A 16,507-nucleotide genomic window follows, 5' to 3' on the forward strand; every position below is an offset into this window, starting at 1 on the left:
TCACCACAACCACGAGCTGGAAATAATCAGGCTGCTCTGCCAGCGGGACAGTGGCCTGATGTTAGAATGATTGGGAGCAGCTTTTGTATGTGCGTCAACCAAAGAGGAACAATAAGTAGATTTCGAGCCATGAGTGGTGATGAGCCTCAATTTCATTTTCCATAATGAAAGTACATGTAGGAGCCACTAGGTGGCAATAGCTCATTTGACCTCATCGCATGCTGCTGACGTGGACTCAAAGTGCATCCTCAGGTTCTGGTTCACACTCACCTGCTTACATTTGGTTGACTTGACGTTAAGATGTCAATGCCTCTCGTGCTCAATATCCCCCACAGACTGTGAGTTCAACCTGTCGGACTCTCTCTGTCTTTTTTAATATTTTAAAACAACCACAACAAAACAGTGAGAAGTAGTGTGTGTGCTAGATGAAATGCAAAGCCAGATAAACCAGGCTTTCTCTCACGAGCCCAGGCCCAGTGTGGCCTGACAGTCCGTCATGGCATCTCTGTCTGGTGATTCAGGTGAGCCATCGCCCTTTGTGCTTCATCCCAATCCAATATTTTTCCTGGTAATCCCCCTTCCACTCCTCAACACCGCTGCTCTTTCAGAGTTAAGTCCACATAAGCTCCCTCTTGAGTGCCAGAGGCAGTGCAACAACAGGGATGGTGCCGTTGCCTAGCGACGTCTCCGTCGCTGCACCTGAGGGTGTTGGGTAAACACCCTGAGCCTGCCAGAGGGAGGACGGGGTATAAGTAACATCCCTGTTTCCTTCCATGGCGATCATTGAAGAGAGCTCTTGTTAATTTGTTTCATTCTGTGTTGTCATTTTTGCTTTTTCCTCCAGGGTGAGATTATATAATAAACCACATCTAAAGCAAGTTGATTTGTGTGTGCGTGTGCGTGTGCGTGTGGTGTGGTGTGGTGGTGTGTGTGTGTGTGTGAGAGACTGTCTGTATTTAGTGATGGAGCTTTTGTCTGATTCCCCGATGGGCTCTGACTGCTCTGACGGTGCCTCTCAGCTGTTCCTCATGCACTTTCATGACGAGTCTCCGGTCTAAGATTCTCGGCTTGTTTACGCTCACAGAGGGACTCACATTTAATGATGGTTCGAGGCTGATGAAAGCTCCCCCACCCCCTCATTTTTTCCACGAGTCAGAAGGTTATGAAATCCTTTATTCAGGTAAGACCCCTGTAGCTACATGAACAAGGGCTGTGAAATTTTCTACATCAACATTACTTTGCGAACCAGTGACTTCAGAATTCCACCCGTGATCCGGCCGTGTTCACGCTGTGAGACAAATGCAATACTAAAAGAGAGTTAATTAATTTGATCCTTTTCAACGCCTCCTTGCATATTGTTGATTAAGCTTTGAGCTTATGAATAAAACTCCTATGAGCGACAGGAGAATGTGATTTGGATGAAGTGATGTGGCACAGTGTGATTCAGTCGCTGCTCCAGTAGACTATAACCACTCTAATCCAAGGGTGAAAGAGAATGATTTTCAGCCTCTCATGAGGAATCACTGAAATATAACATGGAACAACAGTCCATTATTTTACACCGCCTCACAACTCCATTTCCTGTGCTTCCGTGCCCTCGTTCCACCCAGGTTAATGCTGACTTTAGGTTTCTTTTGTTATGGGGTTGACCGGGCCAGGCCGCTTTGGCCCGGAGATGCTATAATAAGGCCAGTGTTTACGAGCGCTGCTGAAATGGGTTTGTAAGCGCGGCTGAACCTGTGCAGTATTGACGCCGGGGTTAACAGCCTGTTGGCCTCTTTAATGGAGCTGAATCAGGCCGAGCAGCAGCCGGTGTCAGCCCACGGGAGAGGAACATCTCCATTTCATAAGTCCTCTCCTATATGAGTGTGCTGAGCAGTCACACCTGTGGTTCATACAGGAGACACGTGTGACACCATGTTCTTCAATACAGAAACTAATAAGCTAATAAGCATGCTAAACAATGCGGCCATTTGCATTTCAACCCACTGATCTTTCATCTTCTTTTTAAAGTGAGGTGAACAATATTTTGTTTTATATTGATCTTGTTATGAAGCCAGTGACTCTTCAGAAATACACGTGTGACTAACTTAAATCAATGTTTGGAGATAGTGATAGAACAGAATCTCTTAAAGCACATACCTCCACCAGGGCTGATTGGCCACCTTACCGCTCTCATTGAGATCAGATACACAAAGCATGTACTGAAATGTTCTGCAAACTGTTTGCATTAAAAAATATCCATTCTATGGTAGTTGAGAGGAATATTTGTTACTGCACAGTAACTGAGTAAAGATCACGCCTCTAAAATTGCTTATTTTCAGTCAAAAAATCTGGATCATTATCTGGTTCCGAACCAAATTTCATCTGTTCATAGAATTTATTGTTCTACACATGCCTGAAATCTTTTATTAAGATCTCATTATAACATCAGGTATTCACAAAAATGTTGAAAAACAAATATTAAAGAAAGAAAGAAAGAAAGAAAGAAAGAAAGAAAGAAAGAAAGAAAGAAAGAAAGAAAGAATCCTGGATCTGACACCTGATCTGGAGCCACACTAAAATGTAACTGGTTCTTCCCAGACTCATCCACACCCGCTTACAGTTTCATGGAAATCTGCAGTTTTTGTATAATGCTGCTAACAAGCAAACAAACATAGCAGATGAAAACATGACCTCTTTGGCATTCGTCCACAGCTCTGTACATGACCATGTTTACATCTTAGTTTCACTACTGCACTAAACCCAAACTAGAGCTGAGGCTGACCTGCATGTTATTCATTTGAACAATTTGATGATTGTCATAAGTACAGGAAGAAATCAAGAGTGGACCCAAAGTGGATGTCCTCATGGTGTCACTGGCAGACCAATTCAGATACAGTATTTCAGCTGTCACAACCCAGCTCAAGGCTTCACAAAGGAGGGACAATGAGTTTCAACTGAAGACTGTGTCTCACTCACTAGCCCCTTACTTCACTATAAAGGGACTTCTATGTAAAGGACTTTATAGTGAGCTCATCATTGTCGCAGGATTATGACGCAAAACAACGACAATGTTCGGCCAGTGGAAACTTTTAAAGTTTTCTTTTACACTTAGTATTCAAACTTTTGGGTAAACCCTACTTATGAGCATATTTAAATGTAGAAATAAACTTGTTTGTCACAGTTTGTGCTGTGATGCTTATTTACATGTGTACGACGGGTCAGGCTGTTCTTGCTGCCCTCTCTCCTCTCCTCTCTTCGCTGTGAGCGCAATGCATGATGGGACATATTGCTCGGTAAGTTAAATGATGGCCACAAATATATCACTTCAAATAAAATATTGCTATATTTTTCGAACCCGAGAGAAAACAAACAGGCGAGATACCATCTCGCCTCAGAGCACATTTGTCAAGATTCAGAAAGACACAGATGAAATGTGTGTGAAAATTATATTTGTGAATCACTGTGAAGCAGATGTAAACTTTGCTCTTACACTGAATAGAGAATTTATATTAAACACTTATAAGATCAGTCATAAAACTGTGACTAATCCTCTTACATCGGCCAGATACGTTGTCGTTGCTCCCCCGTCATGATGCTGTAATATCATCATCACATTTACAAGACCAACGCCAGTTCACACATGTGGTGGTCAATTATTTATATAAACTAATGACTGTGTTGTGCATCTATTATTCATGCTAAATGTTGCTCTGTCTTCCCGGAGTGATGCTGACAGAGGGAAATTGAGGGGCAGATGGGAACGGAGGCTTGATTGTACCCTACAGGACACCAGAGACTGAGTCAGGCTGCCAAGGAATCATCTCCTACCATTTAGAGACGGAGCCGGTGTCCTGGGGAAGGAACTTAACCTGTGGCTGAGGTGAAGAATTACATCCAGTTGATTAGAGAGGCAGCTCTGCTCGAGGACGCGGTGCAGATCTCCCTCTGCACTCTGGCATGAAATCACACAGAGAAGTAGTAGGTGTCTGCAGAGCAGCAGCAGCAGCAGCAGCAGCAGCAATGTTCACATAGGGGCCATGCCATCCATCACTGTGATGATATTACATGTTTTCCTGAATATGGAAGGATGTGTGGGCAGTGTTCAGTGTTTGATTATAATAATGTGAAAATGCACATGTTCACATCTTCTCCCAAATTCACACAAAGATTTTCTGTTTCGTCTTTTAAATCCCAAACACAAACTGAGTAAACTTTGGAGCAGAACTTACCTGGGAAGTCTTTTGACTCATTCTCTCTTTGACACATAAACTGACCTTCATGTGTAAAGAGGTGTAAATAGGATATGGATTTTAATTAAATTCTTACATGCAACTTGCCAAACAGAGCAAAGCAGTGGCGGATCTAGAGTTTCTCTAAATCAGGGGCCATGAAAGGGGCCACAATTTACGCAGAGGGGCCAATTACATTACATCTATAGCTTTGAGCAAAGCCACACATTATTGAATATATAAAAAAAAAAATGTACATAGTGCATTTCAAAATAGTGAAGTGTCAGCGCTTTTCTTGTCTTAGAAAACCCATTCACACATCATATACACACTGCTGGTACAGCTGTCAGGGGCAAGTTGGGGTTCAGTACCTTGCCCAAGAACACTTCGGCATGCGGAATAGGGCAGACGGGGCTCGAACTGCCAACTTTCTGGTTAGGGGACAACCAGCCCTAAGCTTAGAAAATAAAAATTATCATCCAAATATCGCATTTATTGGTAGTATTATTATTAATGGATTTAAAATAAAAACAAAACCTGGCCCACCCCTGGATCCGGCCCTGGAGGAGTTAAGTTTGTGTAGTTACATAATAAAGCACAATACATTATAAAGTGAGTATTTTCTTTCAGTTACTCTCCACCTCTGGCAATAGATTTGCTTTAATGATAACAGCAGGAGAGTTTACTTGGTTTTATTGATGAGATACTCTGCTGTAAAAAACAACAGTGATTTGTAGGAGATGCTCTTTTCCAAGGCTGTTTATGGAGCATGCAGAGTGATTCCACTCTGACTGATAAGCACTCAGTCAGAGTAATAGCAGTGTGTGGGTGCCTCCACTGGACCAGCCATCCATACCATAAATAGCTGGTCATTAAACAGTAGATATTCTCTCCCCTGCCTGCAGCAGGAACATCAAATTTATTCTGCTGTTTGATCTCATTTTAGACAGAGTCCTGAAATAGCAGGAGGTTCAGAGTGGTGTCAGCAGAAAACGCAGCCGGCACTCAGCCCATCTCCGGTGGTTCCTCGGCTCCACAGCAGCATCAACACTAAACTGTGAACTCTTGATCACGCAGCCGGCGTCAGAACCCACATCAGCTGCTGTTTTTTTCTCTGATTGGACCGCTCCCAGCGCCGGCCCCAGAGACCCACTAGCTTTATGGAGAGGAAATGAAAAGAGCCCGGCTCGGACATGTTTGAAGAGGAGAACTTTATTTACAACACACAAGGCGCTGGCTGCGAGCCAGTGGCAAAGCTCTCAGTCTATATACGCCATTTATCAAGGAGGCAACTAGAGTTTACTTTCTTCTCTCACTCTGCCCATCTGCCACAGGGAAACCAAGTGAACTTCCGCTAAGCCCATCAAAGAAAACCCTCCCTCCAGATAATCTTATCTGCAGACCGGCCGTGACCAAGACCCCTTTTTACCAACTTGATTATTATTTCAGAGCGGTGCGGCCCACCTCTGATGGTGGGTTTATTAACATGGCGCCGCAGTTCTGCAGGGCCCAAGGAAGAATTCATTATTGTGCTACTGTAAAGGTTAACTTTAGGTTTATTACTGGATGTCCTCATTACTGGGACGCTCCAGTGTAGATTAACAGGGGAAATCAAATCACCTCTCATTAACTAGTCCAGCATGCTCCATTAGCTCTGCTCATCTGGTTTCTGACCAGTGAGAATGATACAAGGTGAAGAATGAAGAATGGTTGACTTCCGCGTGTTCAACCTCCCCCCCCCCCCTAAAAACTATTTTCTAAATGTTATGCCTTGTCCCTGCTGTGCTGGCAGCTCACTTCCTGCGCTCCCTCCCTCCGCTGACCCTCTCTTCCATCCTCCTAATCACCTCTCCACATGGCCTACCTGCGTCTCGCCACTGCCTCATTTTTCTCCCTCTCTCTTAGTGCCTGCCTCTCCGCTTTCTCTCTGGGTGTCTCATTAAAGGCGCTCTATCTAATGAGATTACGCCGTGGGGATTAATGGTGTGGCTAATTGATAGACACACAGCCGGAGAGGATTAAAACCCTTTAAGTCCCCAGTGGGTTTTTTGGCACTTCAGCTGACTAATTGAAATCACAGGATTGGACACAAATATACTTCCTGACCCCCATACGCTGCCGTAACGCTGCTTGGTCTGAGACGCAGTGAGAGGACGACCAGCAGGTGTTTTATTAGAAAGTGGAGCCATATCCAAACAATAGGGTCAAAGATTAACTGTGTAAATCCAAAGGCAGCAGCCTCTTCCGCCTCATGACTCTTTCTAACACTTACAGTACATTATTATCCCGTAAAAAGTACAACAAGGGGCAATGATTCAGTGAGTAATTACAAACCAATCATTTCATGAACAGATAAAGATAGAAAAGTAGTGAATATAAAACCACTATGTGGAGAATTTATATAATAATATGTGATTATTTCAAATTATTCTGACGGCATCAGTGTTTGTTGGAAACATGAGACGAGCTCGGTGAAAACTGATGATGTGTCTGTTGATTCCAACCTGTAAATAAACATGGACGACACAGCAGCTCCCAAAAGTGAAGCCAAAACATCTTGATCGCCACCTGGTGGCTGCCTGCAGTATAGGTCATAAACCCCGCCTCCTCCATTTTCTCAAAGATAGTTTCTGTCGTTTTTTGTCGTTCTTATCAAACTGATGTATGTTCAGGTTTTCATTTTCTTGTAACTTTGGTCTAAGTGGTGATTTCATGCTGTAAAAAACAGGTGAAACGTCATGATGGACAGCTGAGACTGACTTGTGATTGGTTGACGTGACAACAAGACCTCAATACAGCAGCTTCACACCACGTTCACGACTGTGTGGTCTCTAACTCCAAATTACATCAAAAGATGGTGGCATCCGTATCCGAGATATTTGAGCAGAATCTTTGTAAAACAGGAGGAAGTAGCGACGTGTCGTCCATATACAGTTGATGACTTCATCCCACTTATCACCATCTATCACCTTTTTGCTGTCAACTGCACAAACTGTGATTTTTAACAGTACTGGCATTAACACACCGTGGCTTTAAGTCTAATCTAGTTGAGATAAGTTTGTAATAAAAACACCAATTGTAATTTAAAGTTTCAGCCCGACTCCCAGTCCAAGCCTGTAGGGGAAACTACAGTGGCCTTCAGGTAACATACAAGTGAAAGGCCCTCTGTAGAAGCAGTGTTTGGTTTGTCTGTTGTGGGCAACTGCAGAAACATGGCGAGGCAACATAGAAAGACTCATTCTAACTAAATGAAAAATACCCCTAAATCCTACACACTGGACTTTGTGTCATTCTATTTGAAAGGATATCGTGATGGAAGTAAAGAATATTGAGAATAAGAAGGCACATCTTCAAAACATGTCTTGTTTATTTTCTAAAGCACACATCCAGTATCTAGATGAATGAGTAAAAGAATTCCAATACACTGAATAATAGAACAGCTATCAGCAGGCATGGCTAATGAACCTTCCACTGTCCTGAGGCCAGAGGGCGACAGGAGGAGCACGTCTGTCAGAGACAATACAGAGTGAGAGGAGAAGGCTGTGTTTTATATATATATATATATACGCATGTATAAAAGGAGTGTAACAAAGCGTTTGTAAAAATGAAAAAAAAAAAAGAGCAAAACGGAAACAGAAATTAAATAAGCAGGCATCTTAAAAAATGTAATGACGCTTCAACAGACGAGAAAACTAAAATATTCACATGTCAATAATGAACGGGCCAAAAATCCCCTCAGCCCGATGAAGAGCCGGAGAAAAAGAGCAGCAACTTTAATGTCATCAATACTTCAAAAATAGGTATCTTACAGTATTTTTATTTTCTCAGTGTCTTTATACAGAGTATATTCATATAGTTTCTGCTGACTATTTTCACATTCTCACCACATAGTAACAAGTGCTTTGAGTAAAACATTTTGGAAAAAAAAAATCATGCACCTTTTAATAGTTTTGTTGGCCTATAAAAAACAGGAATGTTCAAGGCGACAGAAAAAAAACAAAAGAAATCTTTATCAGATGCCTTTGTTCCGAGTCATTTCAAGCTCCACGTTCTTACACTGTCTGACTAATCAGATCATGCCTACATAAGCTTTACACTGTGGAGAAAGCAACACAAAACCATACAGGGCAGGCAAGCATCTCAAAACAAAGGCTCCTAACGTCATGAGTCCAAAGAGGAAAGGCAGGCATTCTCCGCTAAATTAGAAAAAACCCCACGTGTATAAAAATGGTCTCACGCCAATCAGTCAGTGTGTTGCTGCGGTTGTGTCGACAGGTGATGCTTGTGAAAGTCAAACCGAGCAGGTCCGCGGAGAAGAGGGTTGTCTGCATCCACAACAACTCTCATTGGCTTCTTTTCGGACGCGTTTCATTGGGTTTTGATGTACGAGAGTCCGCCCTGGTTGTGTCCTTCCCTCCTGGGGAGTGGCTGCTGGGGGTTGTTCGTCTGCACCACTGTGAGGGGGAGAGGAGAGTGACAGGCAGGGCTGGTTTGAGGAGCGCGGGTGGGCCACGAGCGAACGTGCCTCCACTGTACTGCACGACTGGCAACCGATCCTGAGATAGCAGGAGTCTGATACAAAAACACACCACAAAAGGCACTTTATAAAAATGACAGTGCTTCTGTTCTAAGGAAATTCAAGTTGACAGAGTGAAAGAGAGAGTCAGAGAGCGTCTTCCTGAACACATTCTCTTCAGTGTGAGACTAAAGCAAGAGATGGTTCTGTTTTAACAATCAATCAAAGCACAAATTCACTACTTGTGGTTCTCACGCCCCCGCCTTGATTTGTCCCCAGAGAGCTCCGGGTCCAGCCAGCTGAGAGAACAACCGAAAGAAACGAAACAAAACATTGCACTACAAACTCGCCACTAAAAAATATAAAGCCAGAATACAGTTGCGCTGCAGCGGGAGTCATGTCTGCGGGCCTGGCTGCTGTGAGCAAACTGACACAGCCCATGTAAGGGTCTGGTCCTCACATGTCCACCATGGAGCCTGCGTCATGTTCCCGGCCCCTGCCCGCATTTCCCAGGAGCGTCCGTCCGTCCGACCCTGCCTCTCCGACCCCCGCCCAGCCCCCTGCTCCGCTCTCAGTCATCGTCGCCTCCACCGTAGAGGTCGGCCAGCTTCTTGAAGCGAGGCCCCCAGTCGTTGAGGTAGTCGTAGTCCTGGTCCCCAGAGCTGGTGGAGTTGAGCGAGCTGACGGAGCCGGCAGTCGAACCGCTGCCCTCGTAGTCGAACACCAGCAGGGAGTCATAGGGAGGAGCCGTGGGGTCGTTGTCTGCTGCCCTCAGACCCTGGAGACAAGGAGGACGGGAAATAAACGATTTGCAACCCTCACAGTTTTAGTACTTACTGTTCCTACACACTGTATCAGGATCTGCTCAGGCCAGCCATTGTGCTTCACCTACAATATAACAGAGGTGATGATTTTTCACGTACTAATAGGCTCAGGGTGCCAGACTGTAAAAGGTGCAATAAACTTGGTCTAATCTCGCTCACCCACCCGTCACAGTTTAAAAGTCCCACCATGGTCTGATGTTATTTCAGAGCCAGACATCGAGCTGTAAACAGGGGCCAAATAAAGTGTCTCCAGCAGCGCCCCTGCTGACAGAAATACAATTCTAGACACAAAAACTAAACCCCTGCTCGTCTCTCTTGAGCTCTTTAAAGATAATCAATTCTGTTGAGTGACATTCCCCCCCAAAAAAACTTTCAGAGACAAAACTCTTAAACTCAACTTAATGCTGTCACATTAACACCCTGTGAACATGAGACTCATAAACACAAACAGTTACAGAAACAAGACATCATCAATACACTTTATCCTCTGGTCTCCAGCTCACATCATTAATGAAGTCCCCGATGTCTCCGGGGTGAGGCAGACTGGGTCTGACCGGGTACTGAGACTCAGTGATCACAGGCCTCTCGTCCACCCTGCGCACCCCCGCCGGCTTGTTGATGATGTGGTCCAGAGACTCGGGCTGCTGCAGCTGGCTCAGGTCGTAGTCCTGCGTGAAGGTCAGGGAGGGAAAGCTGCGTCAGTTTGATGATGAGGGTTATCATCATCTTCATCCTCACTATCTAAATATCAGCTGTTTCAAACCAGTTTCTCAAACAGCACAAGACTGAGAGCACTTTCACATAGAATTTGTTTGGTCCAGACTTTCGGACTGAACCAGAACAGGTGTGAAAGGTGCCTTGGACCAACGGACCAGATTTTAGTCTGAACAGAAGAGCTCAGCCCGGATCAAATGAATCATGGTTCAGATCGCTGGACCAATTGCAGGAAGCAGAGACGCTATCAAACAATAGAAGAAGAAAAAGATGCGGCTCGTATTGCTTGCAGTTTTAACCTAAGACGATATAATGAACGGACATTATTGGACTGTTGCACATGACATGTATTGCCCTTCTGTCCGTCCTGGTAGAGGAATCTCTCTCTCTCTCTCTCTCTCTCTCTCTCTCTCTCTCTCTCTCTCTCTCTCTCTCTCTCTCTCTCTCTCTGGGGTTTCTAGGTTAGCGCTCTCCCTAAATTACAATGTGAAACCAAAACTAACCAGATCAAATGTAAACAATGTACCAAAGACATGTCTTTGGTACATTTGCACTGCTGTAAACTTCACTGTGTCCAGAATCCACATTATAAACCTGCTCTCTACACTTTAGCCTGTACACACCGACCATCAATGTGTAATGTTCCAGTGATTTAACAGACATACTTGGAAATGAATGACTCACATGTCCATCAAACTGCCAGGTAAATATAAAGAAAGAGTTCTTTTTTAAGATTGATTATTTATCTGGTTTTCTCAACACCCACAAGTTATTTCATTTTTTTCCAGCTGGGAGTAGCTCCTCCGTTTCCTTTGTGCAATGCATTGTGGGAGAACAGAGCCCATCAAAAGCCCACTCAAACATTGAGTACATTCCACATGCATACTCTCTGCTTTCAGTTTATTTTTTATTAATAAATCTGCGTCTTTCTCAGTGTGAACTCTTTAATACTATAAAACTCTATAGCTCATCATAAAAACCTGCTCAGAGTTAGTATGTAGTGACGATGTGGAACAGTGTGATGCTCAAGTGAATTACCCAGAAGTCATAGTGCTGTGATTCTAAATGAATGTGGAGCAGCTCATGAGAACATGTTTGTGTTCGGAGAGCAGCTGTAGTTTGATTTAATATTACAAAATATTACTGATCATTTATTGAACACTGTAAGTTATTATTACATTCATGATAGAAACAGACACTACACTACATTTCAGTAAAGTACAAAACAATACGAGCCTCATGCATGACACACACACGCGAGCTCGCGCACGCACGCATGCACACGCACACACACACACACACACACACAGGGATATTTATGTGCAATTCATGCTGACTGCACAGTGTGTTTCCCCCTTCATTTTGTATTCCGTGCAGATTTCAGTTTGTCTAAACTAAATGGAACATAAAAGTGAAATGAACAGTGCTGTTAGTGCAATCAGTTGTATACAATTGTTGGTTTTCTTTACAACCGCGTGTTGTACATTTGTATTGTGAATAAATGGAGCAGGTTGTCGACTTATCTTAACAGCTCTGCTGCAGCTGATAAATAAATGCAGCCACTAAATCCTCAAACAGGTGCTTAAGAGTAGAAATATGTTTGTGTGCACTGCTGCCATTTGATCCTCGTGTGCGTGAATGTGCTAGAAACCTGGTGTGTGGGTTTTGGAAAACAACATAAATGCCTTCATTAATAATACATCTCTGAATTAATCAAAGATGCGGAAATGTGCTATTGTGTTGGTTTCTATTTATGAGAGAATAATAAATATTAAAAGAGAGTATGTGTTGAGCAATAGTTGGTCCTGTTTCAACAACAGTTTATTTAAGAGTTTTTACCTCATTTTCATTTCCTCTTCTACTGGTTCTGTTTTCTGATGATGGTTGGCCTTTATTTAAGAATTCTAGATCTGCAATCTATATAATCAGTATTAATTAGCGAATACTCAATGCCAAATAATAATGAATCTTTCTTTTTAACTAACTTTGCCAAAAATCTACTATTTCCTGCTTCTCAGCCATATATATTTATATATACATGTATAGTAAAGTGAACATTTTTCAGAGTTGGTTTAGACAAAACTATTTATTCATCATAGAGACTTGTCACAGTGTATGGGTGATCCTAATGGGAATTGATCAACCATTATCTAATCTATTTCATCAATTCCTAACCATCTGGAAGAGACAGTAAAAAACATCTTAAAAAAAGACATCTCTTAACAGCTTTTAAGTGTATTTGCTAGAATCCATACCTGGTCCTCCTCTCCTCCTCCCTCCTCATCGTACTTGAGGATGTTGTCTCTGACATCATCCTCGGGGTCGATCAACAGGGGCTTTGCCTGCCGCTCCTTCTCTCTGCGCTTCATCCACACCACAAACAGCAGAACCATGCCTGTGGTCACAAGTAAAGAACATATTTGGTATAGGAGCAGCCCTGAATGTGTACCTTTTGTAATTTTCATCAAGTACATCACATCCAAACACAGGGTTTCAGGAGTCCCGGAATTATTTATTTACACTTCCCCATTATTGAAGAAAAGCCCTAAAAAAACCACATTATCTCTCAAACTACAGACAGAGACAGTATATGAAGTCTGTCTCACAGACAAGTTGAGTGGTTTGACATAAATTCTGACTGGGGTGTTGTTTGTAGATAATATCCTGAAATTATCTGGAGGGGCTGAATGTGAGAATGCAAATATCTGAGTGAGAGGCGACGGACATTCTCCTTGAGTTTATCCTGCCAGCCCCCGAGTCAAGATAATGTCTGAATGAGCCCACGTGAGAACACAGCAGGAGATTCACCGTGAGTGAGTTAGTGTGTTGATGACGCTTCTAACATGTGACAGAAAAGAAAAAAACAAACAAACAAACAAACGAGGTGTCATATACATAAAATGTAACGTATTCTCAGAATTCTTAATGCCTAAATTGCAGATGATTGAATTTTAGATTGTAAGACTTTTAAGACCCTGCAGAAAAAGACAGATCCAGTCGCGCTGAGGTCTGATTGTTCCACTTCGTCGTACTCACTGAGCAGTATGATGATGCAGATGAGTATAGCGATGATGGCCCCGGTGCCGAGTCCAGCGGCTGCCACGGCCCCTGTGGTGCTGCAGTCTCCGTTATCGTCACAGGGACACACTTTGACTCTGATCACGGAGCGGTTGGACAGAGGAGGGTTCCCCGAGTCGGACACGATGACGGGGATCTCGTACACACTCGCCTCCAGGTAAGGAATCCTCAGCCTGAGCTGAGCGTAGTCGCCTGCGGAAAGCGGAAAGTGGAGAAACATTAAGAGATGGAGGGGAGCGTATCGGAGGGAGAAAGGAGGAGAAGATGAAGGCGGAAATAAGATTAGAGAGTGAACTGTGGGGAAAGTACATTTTGTTTACAGCAGCATATCATGTCATCATGTGCACGGGCATGAGGAAATGACAAACCAAATAAAAGCAGCCAGCAGCGAACAAACTGTCAGCGATCATTCTGACGTGTATGTATGTACGCGAGGAGGCAATAAAGATATCAAGACGTAATGTGAGAATGTATAACCTTCAGCATCTATCATTTAGTCGAGCTAAGACAAGAGTCTCAGTGGGAGAAGAATCCAGGTATGTGATCAGATTTGTCCTCAAGACAACTGCTGTGATACATCCATCTGGGTGGATTAGGTGACAGATGGGCTGCTCGGGGGACACAGAGATGAATGGATCTCATTTGTCACAAACGCTGGATCGTACGTCAGCACTGGATGGTACCCGCTTCTCTCACTGTGAGCTGTTTAGGACATTTTCTTAAACTTCTCCCACAGCTTACAGCCATCCTAGATCCCCCGACAGTTATTCTACAGCAACCCTTATGTTAAGTTTATGGTTGAATTGAGCTGAGGATGCTGAACGGTCATCCGTCATTCCTCTATACTGCCTCTCCTACTGCCTGTCCTGACTCCTAACTGTCTTGAGAAGAGTGAACAGCATTTAATTACCACTCAGCCTTGAAATGGTCCAGTTGCGGCGAACGGTGGCAGGAAAAGAAGGCAGCTCGAAGACAAAGGGCCCCACGTTGGGGTCGGCGTCCGCGTCTGAAGCCGTGATGTTGATCCTGGAGTTGGGGCGCGCACGCTCGCACACCTGGGCCTCCCGGGGTATCAGCACCGGAGCGTTGTCGTTGACGTCGATCAGGTAGATCTGGAGGGTTCCTGTCCCGCTGGCTTGAGGCGAGCCTGGAGAGAGAGAGAGAGGAGGCAAAGAGACCACGAGGAGGAGCTGGTGAGTAAATGAGAGAAGGAGCAAAGGAGTAGATGAAATGATTGAAGATGCAGCAAGCAGCAGGATGGGGGGGGGGTTGAGAAAGCTACAGAAGACGGCAAAACAATCCCTTCATTTCATTTCAGGGCCATTTTACCAGCCGATTCATGTGTTGAAGTGAGAAAATGAGGCGGCGAGGCAGAGAAACAACTGGGGAAGAAAAATGTTTTGTTTACCGAGTGGCTGAAAGTGCAGGGACAACATTTGTAGTGGAGCACCCAAACAAAACAGCCAGAACAAATGAAAGGACACGTAAATGTTTCAGTGAGTGAAAAGGCTCAGACGAGGCTCGTATTGGAGGGGACGACGCTCACACAAAGATTGCTGTTATCTGCACTATGCCGGGAAATGACTCAAACACTAACCATTTACTGCGTCCACCAACACAGACCCATCATAACACCGTCTGCCAGACCGGAACAGAACCGGATCAGGTCAGGAGACACGGTTGTGATGTTTTATGCACCGTTAACAGCTTTGATTACAGCGTGCACTGTAAGTGAACTGCACTCGCACTGAATGACAAATGGTGTTTTTTTTTTTTGCCGCTGCCTCTGTCGACGCTGTACGACACGGTGCTGGGAATGAGCGCCTCATTGCTTTCACGATGCAAAGTGAACTTGTTTTGCTGATCGGTCGCGAGTCTCAACACAAGAGCGGTGAAAAACATTTGTAATGAGGCTGAACTCTGGTGTGAGGTGAAATATGTCACTGCCGGACCGAAAATGATCGAGAACGTCTCTTTATAAATTTCATATATCGATGCATCTAATTGATTTTGTTGAATAAAGGTCCCGAAGGGGTATATGCTCAATCAGCTTGACAAAGAACTGAAGATGATTGTGATTTCATATGTGAGACAGTCCCTCCTGTTCTGGTGGTTTTAAAATGAATGTGCATGCACCAATCACACGAGCGCATATTGGATAAAAATGTGACAACTGCTGATTGTTTATTTAAACTGTCAGACCACTGACAATGAAATGTGATGAAACCTCACACAAACATCCCAATAAAAGACATTTGCATAGCCTTCATAATGCTGAACTGTTTTATGATAAATAATACAGATGGGTGTTTTCCTCCAAAATGTAACTTTGATTGTTGCTTATTTACTCATTAATATTTAATATCAGAGGTATAGACGATGTGCAGTTTTCAGGGACTGTAAGTCGTCAAAGTGCTGACACAAGTGTTGGCACCATGCGCACTGCACAGAGCGAATCAGCAAGAACGAAACTCATAAAAGATCATCTCGGATTTGAAAGTGTTTGTTTTCTCTGGGATGTGATTTGAATAAGAGACATAAACACACGAGCAGAGAGCAAATGATGAAAAGACTCCGGGGTTACTTTAAAAGAAAAGGCACATAATTGGAGTTTTCATTAATTTAATTGAAATTTATTTAACTCGGACTTTAATTATAGAAGGGAAATAAAATCCAATAAAATCAGTGGATGTGACCAGATAATTATTGAGACCACAAACGCATTTGCTTTGCTTGCAAGTTGAGGTGTTTTATTACCTCGAGTTTATGTTTATTGGTTTATGTATTTGCTTGATGTAAGCAATATTACATCAAAAGTACTGGATGGATTACCATGACACTTGGTAGGAGAATGTGGACCAGGGATGAACCAGTTACATTTTGGTGCAGATCAGATTTCAGTTTCTTTAACATTGAAAGATAGGATGTAATTTGTTTTGACATTTTCACTGATTTCCCAGGAAATAATTAATGGATCTTGAAGAAAATTAAAACCAAAATCAGTTGAGTCCAAGTGAATGTTTATAGCAAATTTGAAGAAATTCCTGTCCCGACATTCTTCACAACTCTAAAACATAAATCCTCTGTCACAGGCTCCACGGCACGGGGACATAAAAATTGGCCTTAGTTATGGAGCTGATATTTCTGAGTATGTGACATTT

At 43.4% G+C, this 16,507-nt stretch overlaps 1 protein-coding gene across 2 annotated transcripts in view; it reads right to left on the minus strand.

The window, feature by feature from the left end:
• Positions 1-7,563: 7,563 nt before the first annotated feature.
• cdh4 (cadherin 4, type 1, R-cadherin (retinal)) overlaps positions 7,564-16,507 on the minus strand; it is a 203,029-nt gene continuing 194,085 nt past the window's right edge. For both annotated transcript variants that reach the window (XM_034585787.1, XM_034585786.1), the window contains exons 13-17: positions 14,257-14,493; positions 13,305-13,538; positions 12,524-12,663; positions 10,058-10,222; positions 7,564-9,508 (exon numbers count right to left, since the gene is read on the minus strand). In XM_034585787.1, coding sequence (XP_034441678.1) covers positions 9,302-9,508; positions 10,058-10,222; positions 12,524-12,663; positions 13,305-13,538; positions 14,257-14,493 — 983 coding nt within the window. In that variant the 3' untranslated portion in view covers positions 7,564-9,301. The remainder of the gene's footprint in view (positions 9,509-10,057; positions 10,223-12,523; positions 12,664-13,304; positions 13,539-14,256; positions 14,494-16,507) is intronic.

Source organism: Hippoglossus hippoglossus, chromosome 5 (genome assembly GCF_009819705.1).
Source record: "Hippoglossus hippoglossus isolate fHipHip1 chromosome 5, fHipHip1.pri, whole genome shotgun sequence".
In the NCBI taxonomy this organism is placed as follows: Eukaryota; Metazoa; Chordata; class Actinopteri; order Pleuronectiformes; family Pleuronectidae; genus Hippoglossus; species Hippoglossus hippoglossus.